The sequence below is a fragment of the Choloepus didactylus genome, chromosome 2 (genome assembly GCF_015220235.1).
Source record: "Choloepus didactylus isolate mChoDid1 chromosome 2, mChoDid1.pri, whole genome shotgun sequence".
NCBI lineage: Eukaryota > Metazoa > Chordata > Mammalia > Pilosa > Megalonychidae > Choloepus > Choloepus didactylus.
In genome coordinates, this window is record NC_051308.1 from 50659835 (window position 1) to 50673419 (window position 13585).

Consider the following 13585-nt stretch of genomic DNA (forward strand, 5'->3'; position numbering starts at 1 on the left):
ACTTTGGGCAAATTAAAAAAAAAAAAAATCTTCCCCCACTGGGAAAAGGTGAAAAATGCCTGATATAAATATACTACCCACACAACTTCCTTTTTACTACCCATTATGTGACTAAATGCTCATTTCCCCCATTCACTGTAAATATTTTATGTATTTAAAATTTAAAAAGTATAATATGGTTGTAGCCAAGAAAAGCAATTATAAATTAATCTAACTGAAAATATTTAAAAGCTTCAGACTTCTATTTTTCATTATCTCAGAACTGAAATAGTATTTATTGCTTCAAATGAAATGATATCAAAAGATGGCTAATAATAGTTCTAAAAACATTTGATAAATCCTAGCTGTGCATAAAATTACAAAATACACTGAAAATAAACTAAATACATGAATGTTGTCTGCCTACAGTAAATGATTAAATAAAATTATACTAACTTAAACATTGCTGATATAAAATATATTTCTATTAAGTATAAGATTTAAATTTCTCCCTAAAATGCTGTCTATTCAAAGAATCTGCTTATAAAGTCATTCTGCAAAAACATTTCTGATGCTATGTTTAATTTATCTATACAAAAACCCATTCTTTTTTAATTTTTATTTTGAAATAAATTCAAAGTTATAGGAACAGTTGCAAAAACAATACTAACCCCATACACACAATTCCATCATACCCTGACCCCCCTACCCTGATAGCCCAATCCAACTTTAACATGCTGTCACATTGCTATTTCTTTTCCTCCCTTCCTCCCTCCCTATCATCCATCATCTATTGCTCTGTCTTCGGAACATACGAGAGCTAGCTGCACACATCCTTGAACAAACACTGTAAATTCACATATACACTTTCCATGACCAAGAACATTCTTTTATGCAATCCCATTAAGCGCAGCTAAGAAGTACAAGAGATTCAACAATGATACAAAGCTTACATTCTATATTTCCTTTTCTTTATGTCTCAACTGTGTCCCTTTGAGCCTCCTGTCCTCCATCCTCCAATCCCATCCAGGTTCATCCTTGGCATTCAATGGTCATCTATTTAGACTGTCTTTTTTTTTTTTTTTCCAATTGTGGAAGCATATACAGCCTAAATCTTACCATTCCACCCCCTCCCTAGCCTTCCATTAGTGGGATTAATCACATTTAGAATGTTGTAATGCTCTTTCCCACCATCCATTACTAGAAATTTCCCTTCACTTCAAACAGCAACCCTACACTCATTTCTTGACTCCCCTTTGCCCTTTCCCCCATTTCTCTTAACCCATACTCTACTTTTCATCTCTATGGTCATATTCTCTAATAATTTCTTTGTGTTTACTGTGGGGCTTAAAATTAACTTCTTAAATCCATAACAATCTTGTTTTTCTTTGATACCACCTTCACTTCAACAGGACATATAAACTATGTTGCTATACTCCTCCATTCCCCCACCTTTATATAGTTGTCTAAACTTACATATTTTATGTTGAGTTCAAAACCACTGATTTGTCATTAGAGTTTGTGTAATTTATATCATGTAGGAAGTAAATAGTGGAGTTACAATTCAAAAATTATTTACATCTATTTGTATTCCATTGTGGTTGGAGAATGTGCTTTGAGTATATTCAAAAAAAATTTTTTTTAATTTCTTGAGGCTTGTTTTATGTCCCAGCTTATGGTCCATTCTGGAGAAAGATCTGTGATCACTAGAGAAAAATGAGTGTCCTGGTGATTTGGGATGTAAGGTTCTATATATGTCTGTTAAAAATCTCTATATCTCTTTCCCCTTTCTTTGTTTCTCTGTTGGTAGGGCTCCCTTTAGTATCTGAAGTAGGGCAGGTCTTTTATTGGCAAACTCTCTCAGCATTTATTTGTCTGTGAAAAATTTAAGCTCTCCCTCAAATTTGAAGGAGAGTTTTGCTGGATAAAGTATTCTTGGATTTTTCTCTCTCAGAATTTTAAATATGTCATGCCACTGCCTTCTCGCCTCCATGGTGGCCGCTGAGTAGTCACAACTTAGTCTTACGTTGTTTCCTTTGTATGTGGTGAATTGCTTTTCTCTTGCTGCTTTCAGAACTTGCTCCTTCTCTTCAGTATTTGACAGTCTGATCAGAATGTCTTGGAATGGGTTTATTTGGATTTATTCTATTTGGAGTTCGCTGGGCATTTATGCTTTGTGTATCTATATTGTGTAGAAGCTTTGGGAAGTTTTCCCCCAAAATTTCTTTGACTACTCTTTCTAGACCTTTACCTTTCCCTTCCCCTTCTGGGACACCAGTGAGTCTTAAGTTTGGACGCTTTGTTTTATCTATCATATCCCTGAGATCTATTTCAATTTTTTCGATTTTTACACCATTCTTTCTTTTGTTCTTTCACTTTCTGTTCTGTGGACTTCTAGGACACTGAGACGTTGTTCAACTTCCTCTAATTTTGTATTGTGAATATCCAGAGTCTTTTTAATTTGGCCAACAGTTTCTTTTATTTCCATAAGATCTTCTATTTTTTTATTTATTCTTGCAATGTCTTCTTTATGCTCTTCTAGGGTCTTCTTTATGTCACTTATATCCTGGGCCATGGTCTTCTTGATGTCCTTTAAATCCTTTGCCATGTTTTTGTTCCTTGATTGTAGTTCTTTGATTAATTGTGATATTTTGATTTGGGTGTTTGGAGTTGGATTCTCCATATCGTCTGGTTTTATCATATGCATTAAGATTTTCTGTTGTTTTTGGTCTCTTGGCATTTGCTTTGCTTGATAGGGTTCTTTCAAGTTGTAAAAAAAAAAAGATACCAATCTAATTTTTCAGAAACACAGTTTGGTGGCATACACTTTCTCTAACTAACCAGCAGATGGCGTCTGTGAGTCACCTATAGCCCTCAAGTCAGTTCTCAACCTTGTCCCCGCGGGGTGAGCGGAAATGAATCTTGTGGGGTTCAGTTGGAGAACTCAGTTTGGATGTGTTGCTGGAGCCATCCGCCCTGAATGTGGGGCATGTGAACAGGTGGCCAGGGAGGAAGGGCAGCTTTAATATTCAAATCCCCCAGGATCCCGGAGATTCAAGGCCGCCGCAAGAGTCTAAGCCTTCATTTCAGTTCAGCCCCAGAGCCTCTCTCTTGCTGTCCCACAAACCACCAGACTTGGCGTAGCATCTCTGGGTTCTCCGAGCGGGTCCTCCCAGCCGTGATCCTCCAGGACCCCTGCCAAGGGAATGCTGTGCTACATCACCAGTGCGCGCCGTCCCTCAAGGGAAGCCCCGGGCCGCTGGGCTGTGCAGGGGCACTCTCAGCCTAATGCAAAGATGGCCGAACAGGGCGTCTCAACCCCCACCTCCTCGCACACTTCCTCCTTCCCAGCTCCGGGACAACTGGCAGGGCTCTGGGCTGTGGGCATGGCCCCGGGCAGTTTATCCAGCCCTCCGGGGAGCCAGCTGGAAGCCGCGTGGTTTTTTTCTGCTTCCAGCTCTCCTCTGTTCCCCCAGCCCCAAGGGTATGTGCAGCAGGCTATCCTCCAGGCCAGACACTGAGAGGCTGGCCCAGCACCCTCTTACTCTGTTTTACTGCGTGGTTCCCACTATCACAACTGCAGCCGCTCCTGGGTTTTTCCTTTTTTTTTTTTTTTTTTTTTAAAAGAACCCGTTGGTCTCCAAACGCCAACCCCTGGCTTCCCCACACTGCCGCACGGCTGCGGGTCTTCCAGCCAGCTTACTCACTCGTTTCAGAATGCAGACTCCTGGTTTCACCAAGTATACGGCCCCTGTGGTACTAGCAGACCTCGTCCAGCTGGCGCATCGCTGTAACCGGTATTCTGGGTCACTTCCTGGTTTTTATCTAGTGTTTTTCACGGAGGTGTTTTTTTGCCCTGTCTCACCTAGCTGCCATCTTAGTTTCTCAAACCCATTCTTTTCAAGCACTCTAGATCATCCACTACAGACAAATAAATCCTATTTAAAAATATATGTCACCTCTTAAGGAGGAACTTCAAAATCTCTATAAACATACAGTGATTAAAGATAATATATACATTTGAAGAACTGAATTTGATGAATTTAGCAATAACTCAAAATTCACTAGTAGACTGCTTTCACAGAATCCAAATGTGCAAAACTTTAATGGGGTAAAACTAAACCAAGACTGACCAATAATAATATTAACAAGATTAAACACTTAAAGAGTAATTACTTGCCAGGGACTGTTTTAAGTACTTAACAAGTATTATATTTCATTTAATCTTCACTATAACTCAATTTTAAAGATATGGAAATTGAGGCTAAGAAAGGGTAAGTAAAATTTCCAAAATATTAAAATTATTATTAAGTAACAGATTCTGGATTTGACATCAGGCACAGCAATTGCTGGACCCCAAAAAATCTTTCATCATAAAACTTAATCTTCAAAACAATTTTATTATAGGTATTATAATATTATTACATTAGTCTTTAAGACTAGTAAACTGAGGCCCAGAGAATAATTAATTTATCCGTGCTCATATATCTAGAAAGTGGAAGAACCTGAATTAAACCCAATCTGACTCCAGAGCCCAAAGTCTTACACACCAAGCAATAACATTTCTTTATATGCCAACTTGCTATGTGACTTTGATCACATAGCTCTCCCTTATTTTTCATATTGCAAGTCACATAGCTCACTACATATATTTTGAGCAAATATTTTGTGATTTGGCTTTTATATATATTTTTAAAATAGCAACTGATTTCAGCTTTCTCAAAATAAATACAAAAATTATAAAACTTGAATCATAATTTTTCCTATTCAAGATACTTTCGCAAAATATTTAATTTTAGGATTATGCTTAGAAACCAAAATCAGTAGCATATCTTTGTTATATGTCATACTTGAAAAGTTAATAAAGCAAATAAGAATTTGAAAATTACAGGTATTCTATATAACAAAAAGCTTGATATTCATTAGTAGTGCTCAATAAAGAATATAATTAAGCTCTCTGTGAGCTATATGAAGTATCTAAAGGCAATATTGCAAAGTGAAAAAGGGCACAAAGTATACCATCTTACTAGAAAAGACAGTCGGTTCAGCTCCTCCAAGGTTAATGATTATTTATGTTATAGAAACAGAGCTGGCTTTCCTAGTCATCTTTATTCTATATTTAGAAATGTAAATATATATATTTACAAAAAGTCAAACTTTTCCTAAAAAACAATCGCACTTTTCGTCAAAATTCCAGACTGAATAATAGTGGCCAAATTCATTTTAATTTTTACTGATGCACTGGCCATTGAAAGAAAATGATAAAATTAGCCTTATAAAAGTCAAAGGAAACACAAATACATTTGAGTTTGAAAGTATTACAGAATTCACTTAAATTCTACTTTGCATTTTATCATCAAAAACATTTTCTATATAAAGTTTATGAGGAAAATACAAGGATACACATAAAAATAATTAAGTATAAATTTTTGGTACTAAGTCACAGGAAATATTTATTTATTAAACATATTTTAAATTTTGAGTCATCTGTGCCTCAATAATACTCAACACTAAATAAAATGCATTTCTATAAATAAATTCATTATAACTTCTACAACAGATTTTATAAAACCATCTTATTCATTATATTTTAGACGCAAAATTAAACAAAAATGCCTAAGCTTCTTATAATTCTTAAGGAAAAAAAAGAGAGGATAAAAAGAAACGACTTACCATTTGCAATATAAGTGCTGCACTGCTCATTTGTCCTGCTGGGTATGAAATGCTAGTCCTCTCACTACACGTCATGGATACTTGAATAATTCATTTCATAGATGTAACTCTACCTCTTGACCAAAATGTGAACTATGTGAGAAATCAACTTGCATCTTATAGTAATACTTATTTTCTATCTGAAAGCCCTAAATATTTTTTCCAGTATCTTAATCAGAAAAATTTCACAATTTCTTTTGCTTTGTTTTGGATGTAAAATAGAGAATTTATCAGTGATTCCAAGAAAGAATGCAGGAGGATGAAGAATTTTTATGCTTAAATTTCCTTTTGTAACATCTCAGTTACTTCCACAAATAAAATCTCCCTTGAAAATTTTATATTATGATATAAGTAGTGAAAAACTGGAAAAATAGCATATAAATCAAATAAAGGAATATAATATATAACTATCAATTCTAGATTTTATAAGATAATCAATTAAAAAAAAGAACATTTACTGATAAGTGATAGAACACACCGCTGAGTAACTTAAAGGGCCAAGAAATTAACAGTGGTGTGGGACATTGCCTCAGAAGGAGAAATAAAACTGTCCCCTAAGAGAAACAGTTACCTGGCAAGGTTGATGAAATAGATGGTATCCAACTTGTTTCACATGTCAAACCATCAATAAACTGAACCTATATTTCCTACAAGAATCATGTAATAAATTGTGATTCCATTTAAATATCATAACAAATACCAAAATCAATCCTGAAAAAAATTGGGAAAAAAAGAAAATAGAAGCATTTACTAAGTATAGAAAACTGAATAATACTGAAACCACAGACTTAATAATAATATACTTAATATAGTTATATGTTTAAATCAAATTCGTGATTTAAAGCTCTACCATTCTCCGAGAGATTTTTCTTCAGAAATACTTTTGTTTCAAAGCTTCAAAATTACAATTCCAGTGAAGTTTAGACTAAGACAAACTTATTTTCCTGGCAAATCTCCTTGTAGTAAAGCATAGCCATTCTTTGATATGGAATTTAGGGTTAATGCCTCAAAAATTTTCACTGCTTATTCAATGTGTAAGAATTCCTCCAAAATCATTTGAACTATTTTCAAGCTAGGGATAATACCTTAGGCCACTTCATCCTCCTTTGCTTGTTTTGGTTATTCTTTTCTCTTCCTTTTCAGTAAGATCTTCATTGCTGAGTTACTGTAAGTAAGATTCTGAAAATTCATCCCCAACTGCAGGAGAATCTTCTAGTTAAAACCAATTTATGATGTCAACCAGTTTCAGATACGCTTATTTCAGGATTTAGTTCAATCTATCAAAATTCTGATAAATTCAAAGTAGTTTCTTTCAAATCTCGTAGAGATACCACCTTCATCCTAAATCTTAATGTTATGTTAAGTAGTTCTACTCCTAAAGTGATAAAACCATCCTTTGCTCACCTTAAAAACATTTTTCTCTCTAGACCTGTTCAGTTTTGAAGAACTTTGCTGAAAACACTGCCTTCGTTCAAGGGCATATGGATTAACTGCCTCCAAGCTCATATGTATGCAATCAAAAGTCCGTAAAACTAGACAACTACTGCATGATCTCACTGATATGAGCTAATTATAATAAGCAAACTCATAGAGTTAAAAATCTAGAATATAGGTTACCAGATAGATTGGGTTAGAGAGTGGGGAACTAATGCTTAATTTGTACACGATTTCTATTTAGGTTGACTGTAAAGGTTTGAAAAAAGATGGTGGTGACAGTAGCGTATTATTGTGAATGGAATTAATAGTGCTGAATTATATAGGTGAATGAGGTTAAAAGGGGAAACTTTAAGTTGTATATGTTACTAGAATAAAAATTAAAAGATAAAACATAGACCTGTACTACACAGTGAACCCTATTGTAGATGATGGACTATAGTTAATAGTACAATATAAGGAATGTTCTTTCTTGAATTCTAACAAATATATGACACTAACACACGGTGTTAATAATATAGTGGTATCTGGGAAAAATACACCTAAGGTAAATTATGGACAATAGTTAATAGTGATACTGATCAAAAGCAGTAGATCTGCTTTTTGATACTGATCAAAAGTTTCCAAATTAAAAAAAAAAAGAAATGAATAAAGGGAGTACAAGTGAGGGTCAGTCACAAGGTTTCTACCATGGCAAGGTCACAAGATGAAAGCTTTACTACCACTATCAGAGATCAAGGCAGTTGGATTACAGTTCAGAGATTTCAGGTATTTCCCTCTGTATACTCGAACTAGGCAGGATTAGAATTAGGGCAGTGGCTGGCTGATGAGCAAAGAGCAAATTCTAGGAAGCAGCCAGCCCACAAGGAGAAAGGTATCTCTGAGAAAAGCAATAAACAGCAAGTGGAGCCAACTGACTCCGCCTGAGTGAGTCATCTAGGATAAAGCACCAAGGAAAGAGGAAAAAGGGGAGGGCAGTAAAATAGTTAATAAAAACTACAAAAGGAACAAAAATCTATAAAAGCAGATTGCCCCACAGTGCCGGGGCCACTCGCCTCTTACCTCTCTTCTTGCGAGTGTGCCTGCATGCTCCCCTTTGCATCATATTTAATAAACTTTCTGCCTGCTTACAAAATCTGTGCTGTGCCCCTGAATTCTTTCTTGCGGCATGGCCAAGAACCTAGGAACTGAAATTGGGCAACACTTATAAACCACAAAGTAAAAAGGAGTAACCATATAATGATTCAGTAATCATAATCATCCCCCAAATCCTAACTTCTTGGTTACAATAATTCTATTTTAATAATCTTTCATCAACTCTATAAAAGGTAAATACTGTTAAAAAAAAAAGTACAAATATAAAAAGTGCTTATCATTAATTCTAACAAATGGTCCATACCAATGCGAGGTGTTAGTGGTGGGGTGGTATATGGGGGCACTGTATTTTATGCATGATTGTTCTGTAAACCCACAACTTCTCTAACAAAAATTTTTTTTAAAAAGTCCTTAAAACTTAACAGCATATCACATTTTCTTATCATCACTAAAAAAGCATGTTTTAGTGATAAGATTAACCATCATATTGTGCTCCTACCAGAAGACAGCAATTCGAAGGTTAAGGACTACTCACTTGCATTCCCAACTCAAAATGTGAAACTCCATTTGCAATAATGTCTTTCTACCTTTTTTGTTGGTGTAATACATATATCAAATATAGTGAAAACAAAAATATTTGAAATTTTAAAGGAAAACTATGCCCAAAAGTGTAGAGCTTTGTAAAAGAGATGCCTTCACCCGAATCTCAGCTGCACACTTACTGAGCAACCCCTGAACAAGCAGGGCAGTGTTGGAGCAGGGATAAGTGGGAAGCAGTTTGAGTCTTGATCCTTAGATGTGGCAAACACAAATTTTAAATCATTAAATATATGCTAATTTCAATAAGAAAGGATTTATAAAGTAAGGGAGAGGCACTGCAAATTAAGGGTCACTTGTAACCAAATGAGCAATAATCTAAAGCAGAGCAGAAGAAAGAATTTGTCAATCAAAAAGAGGAACTGAGCAATAGAATGATGAAATTTAGAGAAGTAAAATTTGGTGGTGCACCATGACACTTCCTTCAGGAGTGTCCACTTTAGTTGGAGATTTAGAAAAATATTATATAATTTAACTAATAAGGACTTTAAATAGATAAAAATAAAATGAATAAAAGAATTTACTGAAAATTTAAAATACATGCTATTACAGGCATCTTCATGCTATTCCTAGGGAAGAAGTGTTCTCTGTCAGTGGAAAAGTCTGAGAAGTACTAATTGTACATTAATTTATTCAATAAATAATAAGAATGCAACCCTGAACAAAACAAGTGTGGTCCCTGAACTCATGGACTTAATAAGGTACTACAGGAATACCTAACCATGACTTGAGAGATCGGGGAAAGTTTCTTGGAAGAAGTGAATCCTAAACTGCAAAAGATGAATTAATTGGAATAATCTAGAAGAAAGAAGATAAAGAGGGCAAAGCAAAAGAAAGGAGCATTTACAGTAAAAAGGCAAAGAGGTGAGAGATAATGGCACATAAAGGGAAAAGAATTAAAGGGGAAAACCAACAGAGGACTTGCAAAAATTAAGGAGTTTGACCTTTATCCTGAAGGCAAGGGGGTCTCAATTTTAGGCATAGAAATGACAACACCACTCTGGTGTAGAAAGAAGAAGGGAAGTGTCTCTAGTAAGAGACAGTATAGAAAGGTAGTACAGTAATCCAGGTAAGAAATTATGATGGCCTGACAGGCTAGGTGCCTCAACTGAATATTTGGAACAGAGGGTCTTTTTGGAGCTTACCTGTCTATATACACAAAAAGTAAATGAATACACACTCATAGACATTCAGAATGCCTTATATTACTTTTTAAAGTGCTTTTTCTGTACTTGCTTCATTAGTGCTTCTATTTCCAATTATAGAGAACATCAAATCCATAGCCTTATATCATAATCACCTAACAAAATACAGATTACTTACTGATTTTGTGAATATATAAAAAGGTAACAGTCCACATACATGCTTTACCAAATGATCTTCCTCCAAAAGTAAATGAAATACAGACTGTGGCTTAAATGTCAAATGCTAATTAGTTTTTAAGAACACCTACAGTAATTACATGGAAAAATACTGCTAAAGTAATCAAGGTACCAACTTTCAACTACCTAGAAAAACATGTGACCTCAAGGTGCAAGCTTTATATCTCAGTGAAGCACGTCAAGATAACTTCATTTCTTTTTGTGAAAGAATGACTATGGCGACAAGAAAAGCACATACAGTGTCTACTTTTCTTGAATAAACTTCACAATTTCTTCTAAAATGAAATTTCAGTTTAATCAACAAACTTATAGATAGGATCTACATTCTAGATGATGACTTGAAAGCCCCAATAAGTCATGACAACCATTCACCCAGGACACCTCTCAGGCATATATAGTAGTAACGTCAGTTTTACTTTTTTGTTTTGTGTTCTCCTCCCTAGTTTGCCACATTTGCCCTGATGGGTTACTAGATCTAATGCCAAAGAGGACAAATGAGTCACTCTCTCTCTAACAGAATATCCTTTTTCTGGCCAGGCCACTTAAAGAAATGGATAGCAAATAATTGTGTGACTGCGTTTTGAGACTGACAGAGAGAGAGACAGACAGGAAGGTAGACAGATAAAAAAATACATGAAAAGATGTAAGAGGACATGCAAGTGAATGACTCAGAATCAGCTTAAAAAGAAGCACTCCACAGAACTGTGTTACTTAATACTTTTAACCAATTACCTGAATGAAGGAATTGAGAATAATTCATTAATTTTGTAAAAGGTCCTAGGAACACGAGCTTGGGCATGGTTGCTAATTCAGTGAAAGAAAGAAAGATACACTAGAGACCTCAATATATTAAGGAAACAATATATCAAAACAAAATGAAGTTCAAAATGGCTAATTTCAAGGTTACTATCCCACCAGGAGCCAACACTGATAAAGAGATGAATGAAAATGTCTGCTCAGTAAAATGTGGCAAAAAAAGATTTTTTTAAATGATGTAATATAAGTTAAATAAAAATAAGCACTGTAATGGTAAAACCTAAGCCCTCTATCATACTATCAGATTCTTAATAAAGCAGCTATGATTGTTAATTTCAAAATAAAAAAAGCAGTAAAAAGCTGCAGAAAGGAAAATTAAATCCATTAAACTTACAAGTTCCTATGCCAAAGGTAAAATTACTTTATACTGCAGAAATGGCAAAAAGATGGATATATAAATTTTTTAATATATGCAGATCAATTAGATAACTTACTGCATAAATCTAAGATTAGAAAAAATAGAAAATGATCTGTACTGTTATCCATAAATTCTATTACAGAAACATTTAAATATAAGAATTAAAAACAGAAACAGGCTATCAAGAAAGGATAGAGGATTATAATATTCAATGGATTAACAACTGGCTTGAGAGAAAGGCTTAAAAAATCCTATTTTATACAAGTTCCAAATGGCTCAACTTACTGCAATGAAGATTTTTAGAAAGTTCATATCCATAAAGGAATTTTGAGAAATTTCAAAATAAGGAAATAAATTAGTGGTGGTAGATGATAATTATAATTGGGTAAAAACTCTGGCAGATCCAGTGGCTCAAAAAAGTAAAAAAACAAAAAAAAAAAACAAAAAAAAAAGTAAAGGATGGATTTAGAGTCTATTTCACAATAAGGAGCAAATAAAAAAAGAAACTAATATAAAAGGCATTTGTCAATGAAATCCAAGTTTATAAAGGAAAAAAGTATTAAAGAAAATTGATATTAGTAAGGATTTGGCATTATTTAATTAACATTTTAGAAGGAAAACTAACTGAAAGTAAAGGGTTTAGCCCTCCCCACTACGTGGGATCAGACACCCAGGGGAGTGAATCTCCCTGGCAACCTGGAATGTGACTCCCAGGGAGGAATCTAGACCTGGCATCATGGGATGGAGAACATCTTCTTGACCAAAAGGGGGATGTGAAAGGAAAGAAATAAGCTTCAGTGGCAGACAGATTCCAAAAGGAGCCGAGAGGTCACGCTGGTGGGACTTCTACGCACAATATAGACAACAACTTTTTAGGTTCAAATGAATTCGAATAGCTAGCAATAAATACCTGAGACTATCAAACTACAACCCAGAACCCATGAATCTTGAAGACGATTGTATAACAATGTAGCTTATGAGGGGTGATAATGTGATTGGGAAAGCCAGGGACCACACTCCCCTTTGTCCAGTGTATGGACGGATGAGTAGAAAAATGGGGACAAAAAAAAAAAAAAAGCACCCAGTGTTCTTTTTTACTTTAATTGTTTTTTTTTATTTTAATTTTTATTCTTATTATTTTTGTGTGTGTGGTAATGAAAATGTTCAAAAATTAATTTTGGGGATGAATGTACAACTATATAATGGTACTGTGAACAACTGAATGTACGCTTTGTATGACTGCATGGTATGTGAATATATCTCAATAAAAATGAATTAAAAAAAAAAAGAAAGTAAAGGATTTAGATATCTTTCCCTTTATAGAAACTTTTAGAAGACTACTAAATAAATTCTATGACTTTTTTTTTTGGTAGTCTGGAGCAAGTGCTGCTGGGAGTCTGAGCTTTTCCAAAAAAAGTTTCAGGTCCATGCTAGTGTAAACAAATACCTAAAGGTTAGGTCAGCCTCTATTACAGCTCTGATCACTAGGTTAAAGAGAGTGAGTCAACTCCTCTCACTCTTTTCTCTTTATCTAAGTATATCCTTTTTGGTCTTCTTCAGGTGGGTGGCAGCCAAACTTCTTTAAATCATTTGAGAATTACTTCCCACATTCTTGCCCCTCTCAACACAAAGATATATTCTTCCACACAGCCGTTACAGTTTCAAAGCAGCAAAACACTGCTATAGAAGGAAAATATTTCTGAGAACTAGAATCCAATTAACTCTGTTACTTCTTAAAGTGTAACTTTGGGCAAGTCACTATCCTTTAGTTAAATGGATGACTGAAGTCATTTACCGCAAGTTTACCATGTTATTCTCTCTTAGATTTTTTAGAGAGAAAATATCAAGGGGATGGAGGTGTATAATACTCAATTCCTTTGTACATATTAGATGCAATTAATCTTTTACAATTAAAAGAAGAGAATCAGAGCCCCTGAAAATCATCATTAAATTAAAAAACAGATAGAACTTTACTAGTTGTCCAGAATAAATTACTGATCACTCCCATGTAAGTCAGGAATGGTCATTTCTAAGGCAGGGTTGCTAATTTCTAAGAAGTGTCATAATGTTCCCAGCCTCAAGCCCTTATTTCACTCCAGGTCTTTTCACGTACTTGATTAAACTGCCTTTGTCTGTTTCCATTCTCTCTTCACTTGACATTGCAGATTCCTCTTACTTTTCAGGAATTTTCCAGATGTGGCCTCCTCCAGAA

The 13585-nt window shown here is 34.7% G+C and overlaps 1 protein-coding gene across 4 annotated transcripts in view; it reads right to left on the reverse strand.

Moving 5' to 3' along the window:
• Positions 1-13585, reverse strand: part of SYT14 (synaptotagmin 14) — a 294941-nt gene that overhangs the window by 214173 nt on the left and 67183 nt on the right. Inside the window, exon 2 of one of the 4 annotated variants that reach the window (XM_037824629.1) lies at positions 6263-6402. The exons of 2 other annotated variants lie outside the window; for them this stretch is intronic. Coding sequence is in view for 1 of the 2 variants with exons in the window: in XM_037824619.1 (XP_037680547.1) it covers positions 8188-8230 (43 nt within the window). In the remaining variant the exon portion in view is untranslated. Of the gene's footprint in view, positions 1-6262; positions 6403-8187; positions 8274-13585 lie in introns of those variants that run through there. One more of the 4 variants, XM_037824619.1, reaches the window with a different exon arrangement.